Source organism: Mastigoproctus giganteus, chromosome 1, assembly GCF_048544385.1.
Source record: "Mastigoproctus giganteus isolate SK-2022 chromosome 1, ASM4854438v1, whole genome shotgun sequence".
NCBI lineage: Eukaryota > Metazoa > Arthropoda > Arachnida > Uropygi > Thelyphonidae > Mastigoproctus > Mastigoproctus giganteus.
This window is the reverse complement of record NC_143575.1, coordinates 135,924,401-135,951,047: the sequence shown is the minus strand read 5'-3', so window position 1 is coordinate 135,951,047 and position 26,647 is coordinate 135,924,401. Positions and strand designations below refer to the sequence as shown.

Genomic DNA, 26,647 nt, shown 5'->3' with positions numbered 1-26,647 from the left:
TGAGTAACATAAGGCAGAATATCACCAGGGGATCGACACTGATGAAATCCATACTGGCGATTGTTGATCAGACGGAAGGTTTCTAGGTTGTTGTTGTTTTGGTTTTTAGGAGCATTAGCAACTAAGGCCATATTGCTCCTGGATATGCGGTGGTCATTCCCTGACCTTTCCACATCCTTCATATTTGGTGGTGATGGGCTTGAACCCCAGTATAATCAAGAAGCGTGTGCTATGCACTGCTGCTCCTTCCCACCTGGCTATGGGGGCGCTTGGTTTCCTAGGCAGTTTAAGAGTTGGCGGTTGATTGATTTCTCCATTACTTTAGAAAGAGTAGAAGTAATTGCAATGGGACGATAATTGGATCGGAGGGATATGTCACCCTTTTTAGGAACTTGCTGGATATGAGCAAATTTCCAAGCAGAAGAAAAAACACCTTTGGAATAAGAAAGTGAAAAAAGGTGGCAAAGAACAGAAGTAAGTTCAGGAGCACAGGTTTTGAGAACAAGTGGAGAAATACCATCAGGACCTGGAATTTTCTTAGCATCAAGATTCGTCAAAATCCTTTTGACGGAAGACCACAAGAGGCATTGAATGAAGCATGGTGGGAGGTGTTTTACCAAGATCATTAATACATGAATTGGAAAAAAAATGGGATGCTAGCAGGTCAGCTTTATCCTTGGCTGAAGTGGCAACAGAACCATCTGGTTTTGACAGAGGTGGGAGAAGAGATGGGCAAAAGTTGCAGCCAATAGCTTTGGCAGGAGACCAGAATGCTCGGCTACCATTAGGGCAAGAAGCAAGTTTTCTACTCTTAGCCATTTCAAAATCTAGTTTGGACTGATTAATAACTGCTTTACCATTGTTGCGAGCTTTGGTGTAGGCAGAAAATGAAATTGAAGAATTGGAAACAAGCCAATTGCGATATGCAACATTCGTCTCCTGAACGGCCTTATCACATTTATTTGAAAACCAAGGGTTAGATAAAGGACGAGATTTTAAAGTGGAGTGTAGGATAAAGGATTCCATTCCTACAAGAATAATTTCACTGACTTTATCTCTGCAAATGTTGACATCAGAAGTTTTGGAACAGTAATCCGACCAAGGAAAAGAAGAAAAGAAATGTCGCATGTCATCCCATTTTGCATTCTTGTAATGCCAAACAACAAGAGGTTGGGAATAGCCATGAGATAAAGGCTCCATTTGAGAAGAGACAATCACCAAGTTGTGATCTGAGGTGCCTAAAGGACCTCTCACTTTGACCGTTTACTTAGAAGGGTTGTTTGTGAGAAAAAGATCAAGCTTGTTGGCTGTATGATTAGGATTGTCCGTTATTCTTGTAGGTAATTGAACAATCTGTGCAAGGTAATTAGTAATTGCAAAAACCTCAGCATCTCGACCAGCTGGGTCGATGTGACTAGAAAACGGAAGCCAGCTGGAGTTGTGAACATTAAAATCACCAAGGAAAATTACCTCACTGTTAGGAAAGTTGGACCGGAGAAAGTCAAGTTGCGAAGAGAGGAAGCCAAAGAGCTCCAAGGAAATTAGTGGATTTGGGAGAATGGTAGAGACAGCAGATGAATTTGGCACAATGAGTAGAGTGATTTTAAGCCAGAGAAGATGAAAATGAGGAGATTCCAAATTACCAAGTCTCTGACAGGGAATATTGGGATGGACATATGCACAAGTACCACCTTTGAAGTGAAAGGAATCATACAGCAAATAATTTCGGCAACTGAGATGAGCATTAGTTGAATCAACTGAAAACTGAGATTCTGTTAGAAAAAGTACATGGGGTTTGGTAGACTGCAATTGGAAACAGAAATCGTTGAGATTAGAATTGAGACCACGTATATTTGTGAAATGAACTAGGAAGTGTTTGCAAGGTTTAGATCTTTTCGCAAATAAGCGTACTCTATTAGTTTGACAATTCATGGTGTATGGTGTATTCAATAGAAAGAAAAAATGGGGGGGGACATGGTGTATGATGTAATGAAATTTTTGGATGTGGCATACACATGGACTCGCTCCAGTCACTATTTGGCTGAGTAGATGTTGTTGTTGTTGTTATTTGGTTTTTAAGAGCATTAGCAACTAAGGCCATATTGCTCAAGGGGTATGCTGTGGTCATTCCCTGACCTTTCCGCATCCTCCGAATTTGGTGGCTCATGGGTTCGAACCCCGGTCTAATCAAGAAGCATGTGCTATGCACTGCTGCTCCTGCCCACCTGGCTATGGAGGGACCTGGCTGAGTAGAGGTAGCAAGATTATACACTAGTTGATCCGGAAGCCTCTTAAAGAGTTACCAATAGGTTAAGTCCGGTGTACTAACTAGCAATCGGCCTGTGAACACCGTTTTAGAGCTGTCCCTCAAAATGTAAGGAAGATTGGATCTCGCCATGATGTCCATCATAACCTCAAAATTCATCAGTCATACTGCATGATGGAAGAGATGGGGAAGGGTTGACTGGAACTTAGCTCTGGAGAGTAAACATGTGTTCCACCACTTCAAGCCTCCAATAATCAAAGTGGTGGTGTTGCACCAGTTGATGATAGTCATCTATCACCTAGTATTGCCTGGTAACACAGAGGGGAGGCATTCCTCTATGTGGTGTGGGTGCCACACCTCGACCCCTGCTTATGTTGTTTCACACCTTGGTGGTCACCCACAATGTGCTTGTGCATGTGGGTTATACCCAGGATTAGTAACAGTCCCACTATCGTGAAGGTGCAAGCAGAGGATTTGGCTGTCACAGACCATCCAGACTTTGCTGAAATTGGGTCCACTTGATTTGAGTGTCACCCAAATATCAGTTCCATCAGCATTTTAGACTGCTAGGTAGCAAGTACAGCTTGTCTAGCATATCTGAGAGAATGTCTGTGACAACCTTAAGGATCTAATTTTGGAATAATTGATTGATTGTTGATTGTTTTTTACTCAGCAGTATTTCGGGGTGTCACTAGGATTTTGTGCCATTTCGGTGTTAACAATGTGCAGCTTTGTAACACCTTTAGCAAGTTTCTAAAAGAAACTACAAACTGCATGTTCACCTTTAAAAGTTCTATACAAGTTATGCATTACTCTCTAGTAGTAGAGTACCTTAAAGTATACTGGGTAGTGACTGTAAGCAAGCTATATTTATGAAGTCATCTGTTATCTGGAGAACTGCATGAAACACCACATTGCATCCATTAAGAGACTTGATTTTAACAATCAGCAATAGTCATGCACTATTGGCAGGAGACACATGACCTATGACTAAATGATTTTCAAATTTTTTATAGTACACTAGATTTCAACTTTTATCTCTAGTCGGAATCTGTCATATATGGAGCACTAGACACACTTTGGACATAAATGATGGTATGTGATTACATCTCATGTTTGAATATGTCATGCTGCATAAATTCAGCATCGTCTCATGTTTGCTCTTCCCCATTCATCCTAACAACCATTTTTCTCTCCTTTTGAGTAATTCCCAAGTGACTAGAGGTTATTTTAGGAATTAATTGTTCCTTTCTTTACATCTGTTTTCTGTGACACTTCTACATTTTTTCCCTGTTTTTATATTCAATGCATCCTTACAGTTGAAAAGGCAACTTCCAGTTGCCTAAAGCTCCTCTGTTTTTAGATTTTATTTTATTTAATTTTTAACACTTTTAATTCAGTATATTTTAATAAACATTATTTTATTGTATATTTAATTTAAGTTATTTAAATTTCATTTTTTTGAAATTAATATATTCTGAAATATGATCGGCACGTTTAAGAATTTTTCATGGATTCATGGAAGAACTAGTTTTTTTTTTAAGCTTTCTGGTATCATTTGCCACTTCTAATACTAATTATTTTTCCTTGCTCTCATTGTTTTTCTCTTTAACTAGGGACCGCCAGGTGATCTTGGAATGAAAGGTGAAAAAGGACTACCTGGTCCACCTGGCCCTAGGGTATGTCTAAATAAAAGAGTACATTTTTCAAAATTAGAAATATTTAGCATTTAAAATATAATTTATGGTATAAATTCTATGGTATAATTGACTTTCATTATTATGTGATGTGAAATTCTCCTGATTGATGTATTGATTTATTTTCTATAAGAATGTAATTATTGTTACTATTTCAGACTTCTTCCTATTATATTTTAATGAGTACAACTTGTTAAAGCTCAGTAAATGGAGTTATTGATGATTTATAAGTTTTTAGTTTTGCTTTTAATATTTTAAATAATTTAATTTACATTTGTTTTGAAGTATGCTTTTTCATACCCTCCCACACACACCAAGAAAATGTTTTGATTTGGCCTTTCTTTGGGGCAGTATAGAGAAAATATACTTCATAAAGATTGCTGCTGATTATTTATTTAATATTATTATTTTTATTTCAGGTGTATTAACATGTATGCACTTATTGTCTCCACTGTGCTTGTCCATCTGTTTGATGAAATGTAATCGCTCAACTCCTACTTGATGGATTTGTGTAAAATTTTATATTTAGCCCTATCAGAAAGATTTATTGAGTCATCTCAAATTTCATTAAAATCAGACCAATAAAGAATTGCCAGTTATTATTTCTTTGTCTTTCACTTTTGCATGTCTTTCACTTTTCTCATGTTTTTCTCATGTCTTTGTCTTTCACTTTTGCATTCAGCTTTCAGTTGATGGATTTTTTTGAAAATTTATGTTTCACTCTTTTAGAACAATTTTTTAACCCTTCTCATATTGTTAAGATTGGGTCAGTAGAAATCTGCCAATTACTATTCTATTCCCCCCCCCCCCACCATGCATATCACATAGGCTATCCATATACATAGCTGTGAACTTTTGACTTTCAAAAGCTGCAGAGAGAGAGAGAGAGAGAGAAAGAGAGAGATCAAGCAGTTGTAAGCAGGAGGAAAACAGATTTGAAACATAAAGTCTTTTAAGGCCACAGAGTATGAGAATTGTGTGTGTGTGCGTGTGTGCATGCGTGCACATTATTGTTTTGTTTTTAATGAAACTCCAAATTATGAAAGATATTAGAATCTGCAGTACTTAGTACCATGTATGCATTGTACACTGACAAGACCGAAGATTCTTCTTGAGAGTAGACTTGAATTTCTATAGATTGTAATTTTCACAGAAGGTTTCTGAAGAAAACAGAAGGGATAAACGAAGAAGAAGAAAAGTTGGTTCTGTCTTTTGGAGTTAGATGGTGAATGAATGCTGACTGGTTGCAGCATGTGTTTGGATTGGTTTGGATGAGATTGGTGGAAAAGTGAATGTCAGTTCAAAAGAACAATCTCATATGTGTATTTTCAGAAAAGGAATGCAGCAGAAACTGAACTTCTTTTAGAGACAGAGTGGAGAGAGACACTTTGTAAGAGATCGGCCATTAATTATTCTGACTGCCCTGTTTTGAGTTGATTCTAGAAGCTTGAATTTTTTGGGGCATCACACTGGATGGTGGAACATTATTTCATTGTACCACAGATGCCAAAAGAGATTAACAGTCAGGATGATCCCTAGTAGAGATGCTAGATACTGTCTAAAGATCTAGGTATTACAGAAGATGAGCACAAGAGCAGTATGGCTCTATCTGAAAAGAAACCATCACCAAGTTGTAATTTTAGGTTCTTAGAGGACTACTAACATTTGTCCATGTACAGTGAAGAATTATTGGTAAGAAAAAGTATTGTAAAAAAGAATTGAAAAAGTAATCCTAGCCCCATATTGCATATGTGATTAGGATTGTCTGGTATGATTCAGAGACTCAGCCTGTGGTATTGTAATGAACAAACTGTGAAGTCAATTTGTAATTGCAAAAGTTTCAGCATCTTGATAAGCTGGGTCCATGCATCTATAAAACTGAAGCAAGTTCATGTTCTGAACATTAAAATTACCAAGGATTAAATTAACTTACTGTTAGGAAAGTTAGATTGGAGGTAGTAGAGTTTCAAAGAAGTGAAGGAAGTCAGATGAAGCAAATAATAGTGGTGTTGGCCGAATGATAGATGAACAGACGAATCTGATATAATGGAGTAAAGCAATTTTAACCAGAGGATATCAAAAGGAAGATATTCCAAGTTAGGAAGAATCTCTGACAAGAAAAATCAGAGGAGACATAAGCACAAATAGTGTCTTTAAAGTAAAAAGGAAGTAAAGTCAGTTCTGTTGTAGCACAGTACATGTGTTACTAACAATCTCTGCATTATGGTATTTTGCTCATTAAAAACAACAGGGCTTATGGGAAAAATAGTGATGGGGCAGAGCACTCAAAAAAAAAATGTTCAGTCTGGTGAGTAAAACACTAAAAAAAGTTATAAACCCAATAAAATTGCTAACACAGTCATAAACATCTTAAATTTCTAATAAATAAATAAATATTGCAGTAAATATAGACAACCTACCTTGTATTGGTTGGAAACTGTGTACACTTTTACATGCATAGCTTAATTAATACTGTAATATATGAATAAGCAGAGTGAATAAGCTTTAAAGTTTAGAGAAAACGTTTGTTACTTATTCTGTCAAATGCACCCACATATCACCATTTCTGGGATAGTTGTCCCATTAGTAGTGGATGGTTAAACTTGAAGTGCAAGTGATGAAAAGCTATTTGTAGAATATTTTCACAATATGAGAAAATATTTTCTGATGGGAACTATTACTACTTCAAAGTGCAAGACTAAGCAAATCATTGTGAAGGATTATTGCAACATCACAATATGAGATGTCAGTAATGGTGTCACTGCAAACGTAGTTTGCCTCTATTGAGAATTTCACTGAGTATAGAAATGATGGTTATGTACACTAAACTTCATATATGTAATAATAAATATTATATTAATTTTGATTGAAAAAAGATGATTCCCAAGTATTTTGTTAGAGATTCATTAAGTAATATGCTGGGACATGTGGAATCCAGGTAGAGATTCCAAAAGCTAAATTCTTGAAATAATAAATGAATGAATTTCGGCTGTGATTCTATTACATATTTGGTCAAAAATTTTAATTGAAGTACCTTTAGCAGGTGTATTATAAGTATTTTTTCTAATCTCAGGGATGAAATGTATTTTTTTCAAGCATGCATGATTTTTAATATGTTCAGAGGTTATCTGAAAATGCATTTTGCAAGCATGAAAGTTAAGGTGAACTGTATAAATTTGCTAATTCTAATTATAGGTTTCTTTTCCAAGTACATAATTGTTGAGTTTCTCCTTGGATTAATTTTTACTATTCTCCCATTAAAAAGGATGGCAGATAGCAGCAACAGCAAGTTTAGGTAATCAAATAATAATCTTGACATTTGGTACATTTGACTATGGTACAAGATTATAAGTACCAGGATGCAGAATTTTGTGCTTGTGGAAACGGATAAGTTTCTTGAAAATTTTTACCATTGTTTGATGTATTAACGTATTAAATTGTGATCTACAAATAGTTTAAATAGTCTTGGTCACATTTGTTGGCTTATTTTTAAATCTAGCTAATGATTTTGTAAGTTACGACTTACTATTCATATTGCTGTTGTATCAGTGTTTTGGCACAAATATCGTAACAAGTAACGAGTATGCAGAGGAATAGTAGGGTTTTAATTGTGATAAATAAGTAGCTCGAAGGTTCTATTCAAATGTTGGGCATATATATTTTTTGTGTTTAGCTAAGGAATTTTTACTTTTTAGAATAATATAATTAATTTAACTTTGCAACATGCTCTCATCTGCCCAACTGAGCACCAGTTATTTAGTTAGTTATGTTGTTTTTAGGAGCATTAGCAACTAAGGCCATATTGCTCTCGGGATATGCGGTGGTCATTCCCTGACCTTTTCGCATCCTCCGTATTTGGTGGTGATGGGCTCGAACCCCGGTATAATCAAGAAGTGTGTGCTTCGCACTGCTGCTCCTTCCCACCTGGCTACGGAGGTGCCCTGAGCACCAGAGCTCACACTTGTGCATCAGACTAAACAGTGGCAATCTTCAAGGCAGAATGAAACGGTCCCATGGGAACTACTTATTGTTGGCGACTCTATTGTCAGAGAAATAGGAAATATTCCGGGCATGAAGGATAGGTGGAATAGGACCAGGGTATGTCTGCCTCAAGCAAAAGTAGATGATGTTGTAGAGTAGATATCACCTTTTAAGGCATAAAAGCTGATATTGTTGTACATGTTGGCACTAATTATATTAAAAGTAAGACGCCTGAGGGCTTACTTAACAAATTACAGGGCAATGTTGGCTTAAATTCGAGAGTTAGGATTGAATTTGAAAGTATCCGCAATTCTGACCAGTTATAATAGGAGGAAGTATATGTTGAGAACCTTGTCAATAAATTCAGCCCTCGAGAAGATGTGCAAGGAAAGCTCATGGGCTAGGATTTTTCTCAGTGTAATCTGTCTTGTTAATAGGAGAGACTGTTTTTACAGGGATGGGATACACTTCAATAGAAGAGGTGCAAGAATATTTGCTGATGCTATTGAAGCAGCGATAGGTGGGTCGGTAAACTGCTAGCTTGGTAAATACACAAACTAATAATTTATCTAGAGCCACAGGTGATTTTGAAAGTGATTCTTGCATTTCTGCTATTGGTATGTGCAGCAGCCTGGAAAGCAAGGTGTCTGAGATTTCAGGCTCTGTTGTTGGTCATCATGGAACAAATAAATACATGGGTTGTGTTAAGGTAATTAAGAGTAAGAACATCTGAATATATACTTGCATGTATACTAATGCTATGGGCATTGTACATATTAATGCATTTGAAGTGTACTCATTAAATCATCAAATACAGACATTGTAAGAATAGTGGAGACATGGTGTTACTCAGAAATGAGTGATGTTGAATTTGAATATGGGGAGTACAGTGTATACAGAAATGACAGACAGGACATGAGATGTGGAGGGGTTATGCTCTTAGTTAAGGAGAATTTTAAATCAAAGGTTCCCATAGCCGAGTGGTCAGGGGCGAGAGTGCAGTAGCACACACTCTTTGAGTAGACCAGGGTTCAAGCTCCTGACTGCTAAATATGGTCGATCTTCCAACACGCACTGGACCAGCTTGGCAGATTACTTTCCATTTCCCTCAGCATGAGTTGTTGAAGAGGCTTCCATCCTGCAGTAGGTTGATAATGGCTGCAGCTTTATCTTTTTATGCTCTTAGTTAAGAAGAATATTAAATCTAAGGCAGTGCATCCAGTTGACTTGGATGATGAGTGCAATGTTCTATTGCTTCTATGCTTCTATTGCTTTAGTGCTTTTATTGTATTGAGCAGCAGCCTAGAGAGCAAGTTGCTGGGGATTTCAAGGGCTGCTGGGAGTCAGCATGGAACAAGTAAATACATGGGCTGTGGTAACGAATGGGCCTGGTGTACTGGGGTCCATGGTTTTTTAATAACATACACGTATAAGTTATAAATCCAGTTTAATGTAAGAATACAAATATATACTAACAGTAGCTTTCGAGACGCGTGTCTCTTCATCAACTGACATTTAAATACAAAAATACAACGGATAAGTGCAATGAGCTGAGTGAGGCACGTTAATCATCCGTCATTGTTGTTGCACTGACGTGCGCTGCTTTCTACTCCTCTGATCATCTAGCATTAAAACGGTTGTCTCTAGGATGGGGTAGATGTATGCCTTTTTGGCGATTTATTGCTTTTGGATTGGTGGTGGCGAAAGTGTCGTGAGTGGTCTACTATTTCAAAGTCAAGTTTGAGGTCAAGATCGTGGTTGGTAGCCCAAAAATGTTCCGCGACCGCGGACTGGTCAGTTTCGGCAAGCCGGATTGCTCTGTTGTGTTCCGTAAGGCGCTCTTGGAGACGCCTTGTTGTTTCTCCTATCTAGCAACTGTTACAGTCTCTACAGGTGATGCGATATACTACATTGCTGCGTAAGACAGGTGTGACAGGGGTCTTCACACTGGAGACAAGTGAACGTAGGTTCCTGCAGGGTAATTGCACACATTTGATGTTGTAATTTCTAAGGACCTTCGAGATCCGTCCTGACACGCCTGGATAATAGGGAATGTAGGCGGACGATATACCAACTTGGTTCGGTGATCTTGGGTTGGATGTGAGTTCTTCTGCCTGTAATAGGCATCTGCTTAGCACATGGGATGGATAACCACATTTGGTTAGGTCCGCCTTCACACGGGAGATCTCATTACGCCTAATTGTATCAGTGCTGGAATGGCTCCAATGTTGCCAAAAAAAAAAAAAAACCCTCCCATTTCATTCCACCATTCGGTCCAAATGTCTGTCCAGCTCAGCCTTAAATTTATTTAGGCTAATGGCTTCCACAACAAAAGATGGACTTTTGTTGTGGAAGGCAAATTTCCGCACACCTATTCTACAACTGTCTTTCCTCAATTTGAAACTGTGCCCCCTCAGGTTCTTAGTCTGAGCAGGACGAAGAATCCCATCAGCATTCAGCTTTCTCAACCCATAGCATTCAGCATGCTCAACCAATAGCATTCAGCTTGCTCAACCAAGGCCTTATACACCACAATCAGATCACCTCGCAGGTGCCTACGCTCCAGGCACTGCAATTTGCAGTACTTAAGCCTTTCTTGGTAAGAGCACCGCTTTCTTCCCCTCACCAATTTTGTTGCCCTTCTTTGTACTCGTTCTAGCAACTCTACATCCTTCATAAAATGAGGCCTCCAGACCTGTACACAGTACTCTAGGTGTGGCCTGACCATTGCCTTGTATAGTGCGATTATCACCTCACTGTCCCTGCTAGCAAAATTCCTATATATCATTGACAAGACTCCATTACCTGGCAGCCCATCTGCAACTCTCAGCAAACTTCATATATGGCTGCACAATTACTCCCAGGTCTTTTTCACTTTCCACTTCCCTGACTGTAGTACAACCCAGTTGGTATGTTTCTCTTCGATTATTGCTTCACATATGCAGTATTTTGCATTTATCAATGTTAAATTCCAGTTGCCACTTCACAGCCCATCTTCCCAACTTATTTGATTCAGTTGGAGTAGCATACTGTCATTACTGTCATTAACAACAATTCCAACATTTGTATCATCTGCAAACTTAGACATTAAACCTAATATACCTTCATCAATACCATTGATAAATATAGAAAACAACAATGGGCCTAACACTGAACCTTGGGGAAGATCACTAATAACATTTGTCCACGAAGAGCAGTGTCCATTGATTACCATCTCTGTTGTCTCCCACTCAACCATCCCTTTATTAATTGTAGCAACTTACCCTTGATGCCATACTTCTCCAATTTTTAGAGAAGTTTTCCATGTGCAACAGTATCAAAAGCTTTCCTGAAATCCAAGTATATAATCTCAAAATTATTTTTGGCATTCAGTTCCTTTGTGACCACATCATAGTGAGCAATCAAATTGGTCAGACAAGACCTCCCTTTGACAAACCCATGCTGTGTCCTAACTATTACTGCAGTCTTGTCTAGATGATCCTGCAATGCTTCTTTAACCAGTGATTCCATTATTTTTCCCAGAACACAAGTTAAACTAACAGGTCTGTAGTTACTTGTGTCACCTTTTGAACCTCCTTTGTGAATTTGTGATTTATTTGCACACCTCCAGTCCAGGGGACCTCACCTGAGTCCAAGGAAGCTCTCATAATTATGACTAAGGGTTTGCTTACTTTCTTTGCTGCCTTCTTTATTTTAACTAGATAGATCCTATCCACCCCAGGTGCCCTCCTTATGTTTAACTTCAACAATTTCTCCTCCACTTTGCTCTCAGGTATTACAAAATCACTTAGCTCCCTGTTAGCCTTTGATAAACTTCTGGCACTCCCCCCATTGAATAACTCCTCACGTGTGAATGTAGAAGCAAAATTCTCATTCAGTTTATCAGCTACCTGAGCACCATCAATAGTCAACCCAACTATGTTAAGTGGTCCAATCTGATTTATCCCCTTCCTTCTAGAGTTTACATAAGTAAAGAACTCCTTGCTGTTTTTCTTTGCATCCTTTGCCAAAGATTTTTCATGATCCTTGATACTTTATATGCATCCCACACATTCTTCTTCTCTGCCACTAGCCTCATTAATTCATCTGACATCCATTTAGGCCTAAACCTCGAACAGTATTTCTTAGTGGGAATGAAAAGCTTAGTAGCCTCCACCAAAATTAGTCCCTGAAGGCTTCCCATTTAGAATTCACTGTTGGTAACATCATCAGTTGACCCCACTGTACAGAATTTAAAAATGGTCTGAGACCTCTGTAGTCACCTTTACGAAAGCAAAAGCCCTTCCCTTTAGCCTTGATGGTAGCTATATCTTTAAATAATTCCCACATCAATACATTGTGATCACTCTCGACCAGTTGTGCCTTTTTCTGTAGATTTTCAATGCATGAAGAATCTACTATAATCAGATCAAGAGTATTACTCCCTCTGGTTGCCTCTCGAACATGTTGCTGTAGAAAACAGTCATCCAATAAATAATCCACAAGAGCCTTGCTAGTGTACGAGTGATCAACTCACAAGTTCCAGTCAATATCTGGAAAGAAAAATAGTAGTAGTAGTGGTATGTGACGCAAGAAAGCAAGTGTATGAGCTTATGCAGCATCAGCCAAAAAAAAAAAAAAAAACTCACACCATTCCCTCCAAATGCCTGTACAGTTCCTCTTTAAATTTATTTAACCTATCAACTTCCACAACGACTGATGGAAATTTGCTCCAGCAATTAACCACCCCCTGGCTAAAGGTAAATTTCTGGACATCTATTCTACATCTGTCTTTTCTTAATTTGAATTTATGCCCCCTTAGGTTCGTGATCTGAACAAGTGGAAGGATCCCATCAGAATTCAGCGTCCTCAACCCATTCAAGGCCTTATACACCTCAGTCAGATCACTGCGCAGGTGCCTAGTCTCCAGCCACTGCAATTTGAAGAACATAAGCCTCTCTTGATAAGAGGATCCCTTCATTCCCCTCACCAATCTTGTTGCCCTTCTCTGTACATGCTCAAGTAAATCTACATCCTTCCTAAAATGAGGCCTCCAGACCTGTACGCAGTACTCAAGGCGTGGCCTGACCATTGCCTTATACAGAGGGACAATCATCTCCTTTTCCCTGCTAGCAAAATTCCTATATATTATTGACAAAATCACATGACCTGCCCTGGCAGCCAGTCTGCATTGCTCAGAAAAATTCATATCTGATTGCACAATCACTCCTAAGCCTTTTTCATTTTCTACTACCTTACGTGTAGTACCACACAGTTGGTACGTTTCTCTGGGGTTACTTCTACCCATATGCACTTTACATTTGTCAAGGTTAAACTTCAGTTGCCACTTCTTAGCCCATCTGCCCAAATTATATAGATCATGTTGCAGTAGCACACTGCCATTACTGTCATTAACAACCCTGCCAACCTTTGTACCATCTGAAAACTTTGACACTAAGCCTGATATACCTTCATCAATACCATTGATAAATATACAAAACAACAGAGGATCCAACACCCAACCCTGTGGGATTCCACTAATAACATTAGTCCACGAAGAGCAGCACCTATTAATTACCACCCTCTGTCTACTCCCACTCAACCATCCTTTTATCCATTGTAGCAACTTACCCTTAATACCATTCTGCTCCAATTTGTACAATAGTCTTCCATGCACAACAGTGTCAAAAGCTTTCCTGAAATCCAAATATATGATATCAAAATTATTTTTTGCATACAGTTCCTTTGTAACCACGTCATAATATCCTATCAAATTTGTGAGACAAGACTTTCCCTTAACAAATCCATGCTGTGTCTGAATTGTTGCTGCAGTCTTGTCTAGATGATCCTGCAATGCATCTTTAACCAGTGACTCATTATTTTACCCAGAACAGAAGTTAAACTAACAGGTCTGTAATTACTCATGTCACTCTTCGATCCCCCTTTGTGAATTGGGGATACATTTGCACATCTACAGTCTGTGGGGACCTCCCCTGAGTTCAAGGTTGCTCTCATAATTATGGCTAAGGGTTTGCTTAGTTGCTTTGCCGCCTCCTTTCATATATAACTGGATACATCCCATCTACCCCAGGTGCCTTTCTTAGGTTTAACTTCAACAATTTCTCCTCCACTTTGTTCTCCGTTATTACAAAATCATTAAGCACCCTGCTACAATTTGAAAATCTTCTGCCATTTTGTGTGAATGTACAAATGTAGATGCAAAATACTCATTCAGTTTGTTTGCTATCTGAGCAGGATCATCAACAGTCGAACCATCAATATCAAGTGGACCAATCAGATTCATCCCCTTCCCTTTAGAGTTTATATAAGTAAAGGAATTCTTGCTGTTTTTCTTAGCATCTTTTGCCAAAGATTTCTCGTAATCTGCCTTCAACTGCCTAACCTCCTGTGTGACCTGATTACAGACTAGCTTATATCTGCCATAGGCTTCTGAGTCGCTTGATAATTTATATGAATCCCATGCATTTTTTCTTCTCTGTCCCGAGTCTTATTAGTTCATTTGCTAACCATTTAGGCCTAAACCTTGAATAATATATTTCTTAATAGGTATGAAACTTTTAATAGCATCCACGATTAATTCCTTGAATGCTTCCAACTTAGAAATTACTGTTGGTAACATCGTCAGTTGATCTCACTGTACAGAATTTAAAAACTGTCTGAGACCATTGTACTCACCTTTTCGGAAGCAAGTACCCTTTCCTTTACCCCCTGATGGTAATTATATCTTTAAGTAAATCCTACATTAGTACACTGTGATCACTGCCACCTAGTGGTTCCTTTATCTGCAAATTCTTAATACATGTATGATCACTGCTGATAACCAGTTCAAGAGAATTACCCTCTCTGGTTGCCTCTTGAACATGCTGCTGTAAAAAACGTCATCCAATAAATCCATAAAAGTCTTACTAGTGTGTGAGTGACCAACCCACGAGTTCCAGTCAATATCTGGGAAGTTAAAATCCCCCATTATAAGACATTCTGATTTACTAGCCTACTCTATTTCTTTGTACTATTGTTCAATTTACTCATTCGAGTCATTAGGCCTATAACACACTACTCTTATTTTTGCTTTTACAGTGCTTATGTCACACCAAAATGACTCAACAGTGCACTGTTCATCTAGCCCCAAGGGTTCATACTGGTGAGTATGGGCTTGGCACACCCAGGGTCCTGAGCTGGATATCATCATTCTTCTCTTCTTGATGATTCCTTCTCTCTCTCTCTCTCTCTCTCTCTCTCTCTCTCTCTCTCAGGGTAACTCGGAAATTTTTTTTTTTGGCTGGTGCAGCATAAGCCTCAGGCTTCCTTGCACCATATGGCTAATAATAATAATAATAATAATAATATCAACTGGATATTATACACATTTTATGTTTTTCTTAATTAACAGCATAACACCTCCTCCCATCCTATCCTGTCTATCCTTTCTGTACACATTGTACTCCCCAAATTCCAGTTCTGCATTCCTTATATCTCTATGATACCACATCTCTGCTATCCCAACAATATCCACCTTCGATGTCTTGACCAACACTTCAAATTCATCAAATTTATTTACTATACTTCTAGCATTGGTATACATGCAAGTATACATGTATCTATCCTTATTATTAGTTACCCTAACACATCCCATATACCCACCTGTTTTACAATGATTGCCATCCGTCCCTGAAACCCCCAGCACCCCTTGCTCCAGGTCGTTACTTATTCTAATAGAAGTTGTGCAAGAATCACCTTCACATCTGCCTGCGGCTACTTTTAAACGTTTAGTCTGTGAATCCCCCCCCCCCCCCCCATGCTAGCAGTTTTCCAACGCACCTAACACTGCCTCGATAGCATCAGAAAATATTCTTGCACCCTTTCTACTTAAGTGTATCCCATCCCGGTAGAAGCAGTCTGTCCCATTATAAGAAATTCTGATTTACTGGCCCACTCTATTTCTCTGCACAATTGCTCATTATACCCATCAGAGTCATTAGGCCTATATGACACTCCTAATCTCAATTTTGATTTCACAGCATTAGCATTAGTAGAGGCATTTGATGCAAGAAAGCAAGCTTATGCAGCATCAGCCAAAAAAAAAAAAAAAAAATCACTTCCACTTCACCCCTCTGTTCGTTCAAAATATCTGTCCAGCTGAGCCTTAAACTTATTTAGGCAATCAACTTTCACGACAAGGGATGGAAGTCTGTTCCACCAACCAACCACCCACTGGCTGAAGGCAAATTTCCGCACATCTATCCTACATCTGTCTTTCCTCAATTTGAATTTATGCCCTCTCAGGTGATTATTCTGAGCGAGAGGAAGAATCCCATCAGCATTGAGCATGCTCAAACCATTCAACGATTTATACACCTCTATCAGATCACCTCGCTGGTGCCTAGTCTCCAGACACTGTAATTTGCAAAACTTAAGCCTTTCTTCGTAAGAGCACCCTTTTGTTCCATTCACTAATCTTGTTGCCCTTCTCTGTACTCGTTCCAGCAGCTCTACATCCTTCTTAAATTGAGGCCTCCAGACCTGTATACAGTACTCTAGGTGTGGCCTGACCATTGCCTTATAGAAGGGAATAATCACCTCCTTATCCCTGCTAGAAATATTCCTATATATCATTGACAATACACCATGAGCTACTCTTGCAGCCCGTCTGCACTTCTCAGAGAACTTCATATCTCCCTGCACAACCACCCCCAGGTCCCTTTCATTCTCAACCACTGTCAGTGTAGTACCACAGAGTTGATACGTTGCTCTGGGGTTGCTGTTTCTCATATGTAGTACTTTACATTTGTCAATGTTAAACTTCATTTGCCACCTCTCAGCCCATCTGCTCAACCTTTCCAGATCCTGTTGCAGCAGCATAGTGTCAGTAGTGTCCTTGACAACCCTGCCTACCTTTGTATCGTCTGCAAACTTCGACCTTAAGCTTGATATACCCTCATCAATATCATTTATGAATACAGAAAACAATAATGTACCCAACACTGAGCCCTGAGGGACTCCACTAATAACATTAGTCCACGATGAGCAGTGTCCATTGATTACCACTCTCTGTCTTCTTCCCCTTCAGCCACCCCTTTATCCACAGCAGCAATTTACCTCCAATGCCACACTGCTCCAATTTGTGCAGCAGTCTTCCATGTGCAACAGTATCAAAAGCCTTTCTAAGATCTAAGTATATAATATCAAAGTTATTCCCTGCATCCAGTTCCTTTGTGACTGCATCATAGTATCCAATCAAATTGGTCAAGCAAGACTTCCCCTTAAGAAAACCATGCTGTGTCCGAACTATAGCTGAAGTCTTGTCTAAATGATCCTGCAGTGCTTCTTTAACTAGTGCCTCCATTAATTTTCCTGGAACAGAAGTTAAACTCACAGGTCTATAATTACTTGTGTCAGCCTTTGATCCTCCTTTGTGAATTGGGGTGACATTTGCACATCTCCAGTCTGTGGGTACCTCCCCTGAATCCAAGGAAGCTCTCATAATTATGGCTAAGGGTTTGCTTACTTCCTTTGCTGCCTCCTTTAATATAACTGGATAGATCCCATCCACCGCGAGTGCCTTTCTTGTGTTTATCTTCCACAATTTCTCCTCCACTTTACTCTCAGTTATTACAAGATTCTCTAGCTTACTGCTAGAGTTGAATACACCTCTGGCTTTCCCCTCGCTAAATAACTCCTCATGTGTGAATGTCGATGCAAAATATTCATTTAGTTTGTTAGCTACCTGAGCAGGATCATCAACAGTTGACCCATCGATATCAAGTGGACCAATCTGATTCATCCCCTTCCTTCCTTCTAACATTTACATAAGTAAAGAACTCTTTGCTGTTTTTTTTGCATCCCTGCCTTCGCCCACTTAACCTCCTTTGTAACTTAGTTACAGATCAACTTGTATCTATTATAGGCTTCTGTGTCATGTTTTAATTTGTATGTATCCCATGCATGTTTCTTCTCTGCCATATGCCTCATCAGTTCATCTGACATCCATTTAGGCCTAAACCTTGAACAATATTTCTTAGTTGGTATGTATAGCCTAGTAGCTTCCAAGATAAGTTCTTTGAATGCTTCCCATTTTGCATTTGTTGGTAATATCATCAGTTGGTCCCACTGTATAGAATTTAGATACTGTCTCAGTCCATCGTAGTCGCCTTTACAAAAGCAATAACCCTTCCCTTTACCCCTAATGGTAGTTACCTCTTTGAGTAAATCCCACTTCAGCACACTGTGATCACTGCCACCTAGTGGTTTATTTATATGCAGATTCTTAATGCATGAAGAATCACTGCTGATAATCAAATCAAGAGTATTCTTCCCTCTAGTTGCCTCCTGAACATGCTGATGTAGAAAACAATCATGCAATAAATCCACAAAAGCCTTGCTAGTGTGTGAGTGACCAGCCCCCAAATTCCAGTCAGTATCTGGGAAATTAAAATCTCCCATTATAAGACTCTCTGATTTACTGGCCCACTCTATTTCCCTATGCAGTATCTTATTATACTCATCAGAGTCATTAGGCCAGTTGCACACTCCTAATCTCAATTTTGATCTCCCAATGCTTATGTCACACAAAACTGACTCGACACTGCACTGTCTGGCTTTGTCCACTGGCTTCACTTCCTTGGATTTTATGTATTTCTTAACTAATAGCATAACCCCTCCTCCCTTCCTATCCAGTCTATCCTTTCTGTAGACGTTGTACTACCCAAATTCCAGTTCTGCATTCCTTATATCTGTGTGACACCACGTCTCTGATATCCCAACAATATCTTCCTTTTATGTTTTGAGCAATACCTCAAATTCATCAAATTTATTTACTAAACTCCTAGCATTGGTGTACACGCAAGTATACATGCACCTATTTCTATTCTTAGCTATCCTAACACAACTCATGTGTTTACTTGTACCGCAATGACTCCCGGCAGTCTCTGAAATATCCTGCATCTTGTTTTTCAGGCTTCTGCTCATTCCAATAGAAGCAGTGCAAGAATCTCTTTCACCTCTGCCAGTGGCTACTGTTAATCTATTCGTCTTTGTCTCGCCCCAAGCTAGCAGTTTTCCGACCCACCTAACACTGCCTCGATAACATCAGCAAATATTCTTGCACCCTTTCTATTTAAGTGTATCCCATCCCTGTAGAAGCAATCTCTCCTGTTAACAAGTACAGTCCAGGCTGAAAAAAATTCTACCCCTTGAACCTTGCACAATCTTTCCAGGGCCGAATTGATCGACGAGGCTCTCACATATACTCCTTCCTATCGTGTCTGGGCAGAATTGCAGACACTTTCAAATTCAACCCTAATTCTCGGCTTTTGTTCAACAGTGACCTGTACTTGTTAAGTAATTCTGCCGGTCTCCTACTCTTAATATTATTAGTGCCAACGTGTACAACTATATCACCTTTTGTGCCCTTAAAAGATGATATCTGCTCTACAACATCATCAACCTTTGCCCCTGGCAGACATACCCTGGTCCTGTTCCAAAGTGCTTATTTCACTCCAAACAGACTCAACACTGGATTATCCACCAACATCAATTGGATGCACTTCCTTAGATTTTATGTGTTTCTTAACTAACAGCATAACCGCTCCTGCCTTCCTATTCTGTCTGTCCTTTATATACACATTGTACTCCCTAAATTCCAACTCGGCACTGCCTATATCAGTGTGACACCACGTCTCTGATATCTCAACAATATCTGCCTTTGTTGTCTTCACTACCACTTCAAGCTCATCAAATTTATTAACTATACTACCATAATTGGTGTACATGCAAATATGCATGCACCTGTTCCTGCTCCTAGCCACTCTAATACAGCCCATGTATTTACTTGTTCCACTGTGACTCCCAGCAGTCCTGGAAATCTCCATTGTCTTGCTTTCCGGTCTGCTGCCAGTTCTAATAGAAGCAGTGCAAGAATCACTTTTGCCTCTGCCTGCGGCTACTGTTAACCTTTTAGTCTGTGTATCCCCCCACACTGGCAGTTTTCCAACCCACCTAAGTCTGCTTTGATAGCATCAGGAAATATTCCTGTACCCTTTCTATTTAAGTGTATCCCATCCCTGTAGAAGCAGTCTCTCCTGTCAACAAGCACAGACCAGGCTGAGAAAAATTCTACCCCTTGAGACTTGCACAATCTCTCCAGGGCCAAATTGATTGACAAAGCTCTCATCATATACTCTCTCCTATCTTGTCTGGGCAGAATTGCGGACACTTTCACATTCAACGGCCCCGAGTGCCAAGCGAGTGATCAAAGCGAATCTAAAAGCGAATTTCAAAGCGCCTTCTCTAGAGTTAATAGATTTCAGAGAAATTTCAAGTGTTCATTTGCCAAGTTATTTATTTTCAGCTCTTCTACTTAAAGAAGTAAGCTTTTCAAAATGAAAGGAAAGGTACCTTTCTTCTTCTTGTATATAGAAATAACATACATAACACACTAACCACTAATCTCTAATCGCTTGTTCACTGGTGGCACCGCTCCTGCCTCCACGTGGCGGGGCCGGTAACCTGGAGGAAAAGTTATCCTCTGGGGCTAAAAGGAGCAACCATGGATTATGACAATTTCCAGTACTTGAGCCTAGACGCTCATGTCATGACTTAAATGAACCTGAACGTGACGAATCACAATCTAAGAGACTACGTAAAAATGAGAATCAGCAGGAATATCCAGCGTTCCTCATATTACATTCTCTTTCTGCCAAACCTGTGAGTTCACTTTCACCATTTCTAATCCAGAAATGTTTGGAAAGTTTGGCTGGTTCACCGAAAATGGTGAAAAGACTCCGATCTGGAGATCTTCTAGTCGAAACAACTAAGCACCAGCATTCTCAGTCTCTACTGAAATTATCAACTTTCGGCGGAATACCAGTACAGGTCACCCCTCATGCCACTTTAAATAGTTCCAAAGGAGTAATAGCAGAGTGGGACCTGATGAATGTCACTGAAGATGAGATAGTGGAAGAACTAAAAGATCAAAAGGTAGTTCAAGCAAAGCAGATAATAATTAAAAAAAGATGGTGAACTTGTTCCCACTAGGAATATTATCCTCACATTTAGTACACCAACCTTACCATCATGTGTCAAAGCCGGATACCTTAATTGCCAAATACGTCCCTACATTCCGAACCCAATCAGATGTTTCAAGTGTCAAAAATTTGGACACTCGCAAACAGTATGTCGAGGAGATGCCATCTGCCCAAACTGTGGTTCTAAAGCTCATGCACAAACGGACTGCAATGCAGAAACGCCACAATGCCCAAATTGTAAAGGCCAGCATCCAGCATACTCAAAATCATGTGAACTCTGGAGGGTAGGAAAAGAGATTCAGAAATACAAAGTTGAGCAAAAGGTCACCTACCAGGAAGCTAGGAAAAAAGTTATGCCCAGTATGCCAAAAATTACCTATGCTGCGGCAGCCAAAAAATACCAGTCAGCTGCAACAGAAATGGCAGTCACAGTACCTCCATCCATCTCAATTGCTGATTGGGCCCGATCAGTGCTGTTGTTCCCACAGCAGCCACCTACAGAACAATGTAAAGTGACTTGTGCTAACAATACTCCGCCAACAGTCCCACCAACTGCAACTGATACTCTACCCGAAACTGTGAAATCGAAAGCATCATCCACAAATATTGCACAACAACCATGCTCAGGAAATATGGACATTGATGCTGGTACCCTGCATGATGAGACAATATTAGATTTACATGCAGAAGATGATATGGACATTGGGCGTCCTAACTTCCCAAAAAAAGAAAAGATGAAACCAGAATGACACAAGCAGGCTGGATATAAAAAACAGACAGAACCATACCCAATCCCAAAAACTAAATAATGCAGAATATTATACAGTGGAACTGTAGAGTTCTACGAAGCAATATATTTGATATTTATGACCTAATCAAACAGCACAGTCCAATCAGCCTCTGCTTGCAAGAAACCAATCTAACCCCACAGGTGACTCCAGTGATTAAAAATTACAGTATCTATCAACAAGACAGAAGCAATACTAACTCAACCAGAGGAGGCGTAGCCATACTAGTTGACAACAAAGTTCCTACAAAACAGATCTCCCTGCAGACCACATTAGAAGCTGTAGCCGTACGTATTGTTTTAAATTTTACTTTAACCATTGTCTCTGTATACCTTTACCCAAACAAAGAATTCACTGCCAGAGAACTGGAGGACCTTATAAAGCAGCTTCCATCTCCTTTCATTCTACTAGGAGATTTCAATGGGCACCACACTGTGTGGGGATCTCCCCAGATAGACAAACGAGGAAAACTTATTGAAACAGTTCTTGACAGCCAGAATCTCACATTATTAAACACTGGTACTGACACTTATATTCATTTTCCCACCGGAGTATCTACTGCCATAGACTTATCAATATGGTTCCCCAAAACTATTCCCAATCATTCAGTGGATAGTTTCAAGTAACCCACTAAACAGTGACCATTACCCAATTATTTGCAAATTGCAAACAAACAGAACCACACATATAGCCAGCCGCATAAAATGGAAATTTTCAAAAGCAGATTGGAACAAGTTCACAGATTCAATTTCCTTTGATAATGAAGTCATCAAAAGCCAGTCCATAGATAAAGTTGCCGACCACATTACTGCACAGATAATAACAGCTGCAACCTGTGCTATACCAAAAATCACAGCCAGTCCTCGCAGACATGCCAATATCTGGTGGAATGATGCATGCCGTGATGCTAAAAAAGAAAAGAATAAAGCATGGAATTGATTTCGCAAGTATCCAACAACTGAAAACCTGATTAATTTTAAGAAACTTAAAGCAAAGGCACGTTATGTGCAGAAAAAAGCGAAAAAAGACTATTGGATCCGGTTCGCTTCCACTATTACTAAAAATACAGAGATTAGAAAAATCTGGAATAAAATCAGAAAGCTGAATGGTAAACTGTTCCCTGAATCAATGCCCATTATAAGCTGGAAAGGTAAAGACTTCTCCTCTCCAACAGAAATTGCAAATGCCCTGGCAGATTGCTTTTTTCAGATCTCTGCAGCATCAGCATATGAGTCTACTTTTAAACAGCTAAAAGCTAAAGCAGAAAAGCATAACCTGAACTTCAATACAAAGGCATCTCCTCCCTATAATCGATGTTTTACACCATTTGAACTAGAGAGCTGTCTAAATAGGTCGGGTGATAGTGCACCAGGGCCTGATGGGATATACTATATAATGCTTAAACATTTAAACAAACAAGCTTTGAATTCATTACTAATATACTTCAACCGGATATTCTCAGATGGCTACTTTCCTCTTTCTTGGTGTCACTCAATAGTTCTAGCCTTTGCTAAACCTGGAAAGGATCAATCAGATCCACGAAACTATCGGCCAATATCTCTCAGCAGTTGCCTTGGTAAGACACTAGAAAAAATGATCCACGCCCGTTTAGTATGGTATCTAGAATCTCATTCGGTGGTGAATAAGAATCAGTACGGATTTCGGAAAAATCGGTCAACTCTAGACCTTATGGTCAAGGCAGAATCCAACATACGCAATGCTTTTATCCGTAAAGAACATCTAGTCATGATTTGCTCGGATATCGAAAAAGCCTTTGATACCACCTGGCGGTACGGCATACTTCAAAATCTGTATGCCACAGGGCTCCGGGGTCAGCTACCCCTTATCATACAGAGTTTTCTAGAAAACAGGACCTTTCAAGTGCGTTACTGCAATTCACTCTCCTGTACATTTGTCCAAGAAGAAGGGGTTCCACAAGGATCAGTTCTAAGTGCAACGCTCTTTCAGTTAGGCTAAATAATGCAACAGAAAATATTCCGGCTAATGTTGACACCTATTTATATGCAGATGACCTTACTATATCCTGCCATTCACAAAGCATGTGCTCCATTGAGCGACAGTTGCAGCTCTCGATAAACAAAATAGAGTCATGGGCATCCCGCAATGGCTATCGTCTCTCTGCAACAAAAACAACTGCTATCCATTTTTGCAAAAAACGTCAGCTCCATCCAGATCCGGAGCTAATATTAGGAACCCAAAAAATACCACTTAGCAAAAGTATCCGGTTCTTGGGCCTTATACTTGACACCAAACTTACCTTTCAGGCACATATACGACAAATACGAACTCAGTGCATGAAAAAGATTAATATCCTCAAAGTTATCTCTTCCATGACATGGGGAGCCGATCGCTTCACTCTTCTACATCTATATCGAACCTTAATAAGATCTTGTCTAGATTATGGAGCCCCAGTTTATGATTCTGCACGAAAGACAGCATTGGCTTGGCTCAATCCGGTCCAGCATAGTGCTCTCAGGATTACCTTAGGGGCCATTAAGACATCCCCAGTGCAAAGTATGTATATAGATGCCAATGAACCTCCACTACATCTTAGGAGAAAAGTATTGCTTCTTAATTATGCAGTCAAATTACGTAGTCACCCGTCTCATCCCATCTGGACATATCTTTTTGAACTGCAGTGGGAAAACTTATATAGAAATAAACCCAACGAAAACAAACCTGCTGGTATTCGGCTACAAGAGGTAACTCAAAATTGGAACATCTATCTTGGAAATATCTTTCAAGCTACGGACGCAGTACAAGCACCACGGGCAATGTATATACCTCATTGCGACGACTATTTTCTTCAGTGGGGAAAACACTCCTTATCGAACCACAATCTTAGACAACTACATGCGAATCACGCATTGACCAATGCTCACAGTCTTCAGATATACACGGACGGCTCCAAAACTGATATATCCGTGGGAGCTGCAGTAATGAGTCCTACATGCACTGTCTCTGTCCAATTACCACTTGAATGCAGTGTTTTTACGGCCGAACTATAAGCAATCAAAATAGCTTTAAAACTCCTTAACGATGTTCCAAACACCCAAGTAATAATATATACAGACTCTTTAAGTGCAGTGAATGCCCTACAGAATAAATCACAACATTTGCATCCTTTCCTCTCACAAATCAGGTCACAGTTATGCCAACTCAACAAAAATAATCGGACTGTCACGTTTTGCTGGATACCGAGCCACGTTGGAATTCCAGGAAATGAGCGTGCAGACGAAGCAGCAAAACACCCCACTTGCTTCGATTCCATCCCTGTTCCTTTTTCTGATTATAAACCAGTCATACGGCGGATATATACTGAGATGTGGTCTGAAATGTAGCATAATCAAACAGGTAACAAACTTCTTGAAATAAAACACAATCCACAGCTGTGGAGATCCAGTTCCCGATCAAACAGGCAGGAAGAGGTCGTGCTGGCAAGAGCACGAATTGGCCATACACACCTATTTCTACTGCTAGGAGAAGATCCCTCCACTTTGCCCGCATTGTAGTTCCATACTTACTGTAAAACATATTATCATTGAGTGTACACATTATCATTCAGCTAGAATCGCATGTTTCAGATCTTTAATTAGCTCACAAAAACCTCTGCAACTAAGCCACATACTTGGAAACGATGCCACTTTATCAGAACTGTTCACTTTTCTAAAAATGATCAACGCATACAATCACTTCTAGAATAGTCTCCTTTCCTATATTGACAAACACTCCAAAGTAATAGGCGCAATATGGTCATAGCAGCCCTTGCGCCAATAAATCCCACTCCAACAACAACAACAATTCACATTCAACCCTAACTCGCAACTTTTTTTCAACATTGACTTGTACTTGTTAAGTAAATCTGCAGATCTCTTACCCTTGATGTCATTAGTTCCAACGTGTACAACAATATCACCTTTTGTGCCCTGAAAAGATGATATCTGCTCTACAACATCATCAACTTTTGCCCCTGGCAGTCGTACCCTGGTCTGTTCCACCTATCCTTCTTACAAAGTATATTCCCCGTCTCTCTGACAATAGAGTCACCAACAATAACTAGTTCCTTTAGGACCAGTGCATTCTGCCTTGGAGATTGCCTCTGTGTTGCCTGATGCACAGGAATGATCTCTGTCGTTGAGCTGGGCAGCTGAGAGCCTGATGCACCCCTCATATTAAATTCTTCAAGGGCATTTTCCTCATGGTCTCCTAGATGCCCATCAGAATGCTGAGTTGGCGATTATTTCTTGACACTCCAGACACCTTGCACACACAAAGGCATCCTCCTTGGCTAGATCGTGTCCTGTTTTAGAAAGGTCAGCAATCATTTCACATTTCACACATTTTTTGAAACTGTGATGCGTTAGAGAATTGCCCCTATGTTTCTCCCTGAGCCACAGCACTCTTGCTAGTCTGTTGTATTTTCTTCGCAGCTCTAGTCTGGCTCGTGATTTCCATTTAAATAGAATTTAATTAACAATGAAATTTAATAAGATTAATAATAATTTTGATTGATTGATAATACTATAATAAGCTAACGAGTGCTAATACAGTGCTTCGTATATGCTATCTAGTTTAACTTTATACCTTACGCTATCACTATCAGTTCGATATATATATATATATATATATATATACTATCATTAAATTGTATTAAAATAAGTTAAATTATAATAAAGTGAAAATAAATAATTAAATGATTAAGCATTCATTAGAGGCAGCGACATGCAATTCCTCCATATGAAGCTAAAATACATCCAATATTTTAAATTAAATAAAATAAAACATAAGCCAGTAGTATGGCAAAAACTGTAGAGCGAAAATTAACTCAAAAATAACCCAAATAAACAAGCGAATGAAAAACAAAAATATACA

The 26,647-nt window shown here is 39.4% G+C and overlaps 1 protein-coding gene across 2 annotated transcripts in view; it reads left to right on the top strand.

Moving 5' to 3' along the window:
• Col4a1 (Collagen type IV alpha 1) overlaps positions 1 to 26,647 on the top strand; it is a 1,206,096-nt gene that overhangs the window by 373,101 nt on the left and 806,348 nt on the right. For both annotated transcript variants that reach the window (XM_090374514.1, XM_090374509.1), the window contains exon 13: positions 3,883 to 3,945. In XM_090374514.1, the coding sequence (XP_090230640.1) occupies positions 3,883 to 3,945 (63 nt within the window). The remainder of the gene's footprint in view (positions 1 to 3,882; positions 3,946 to 26,647) is intronic.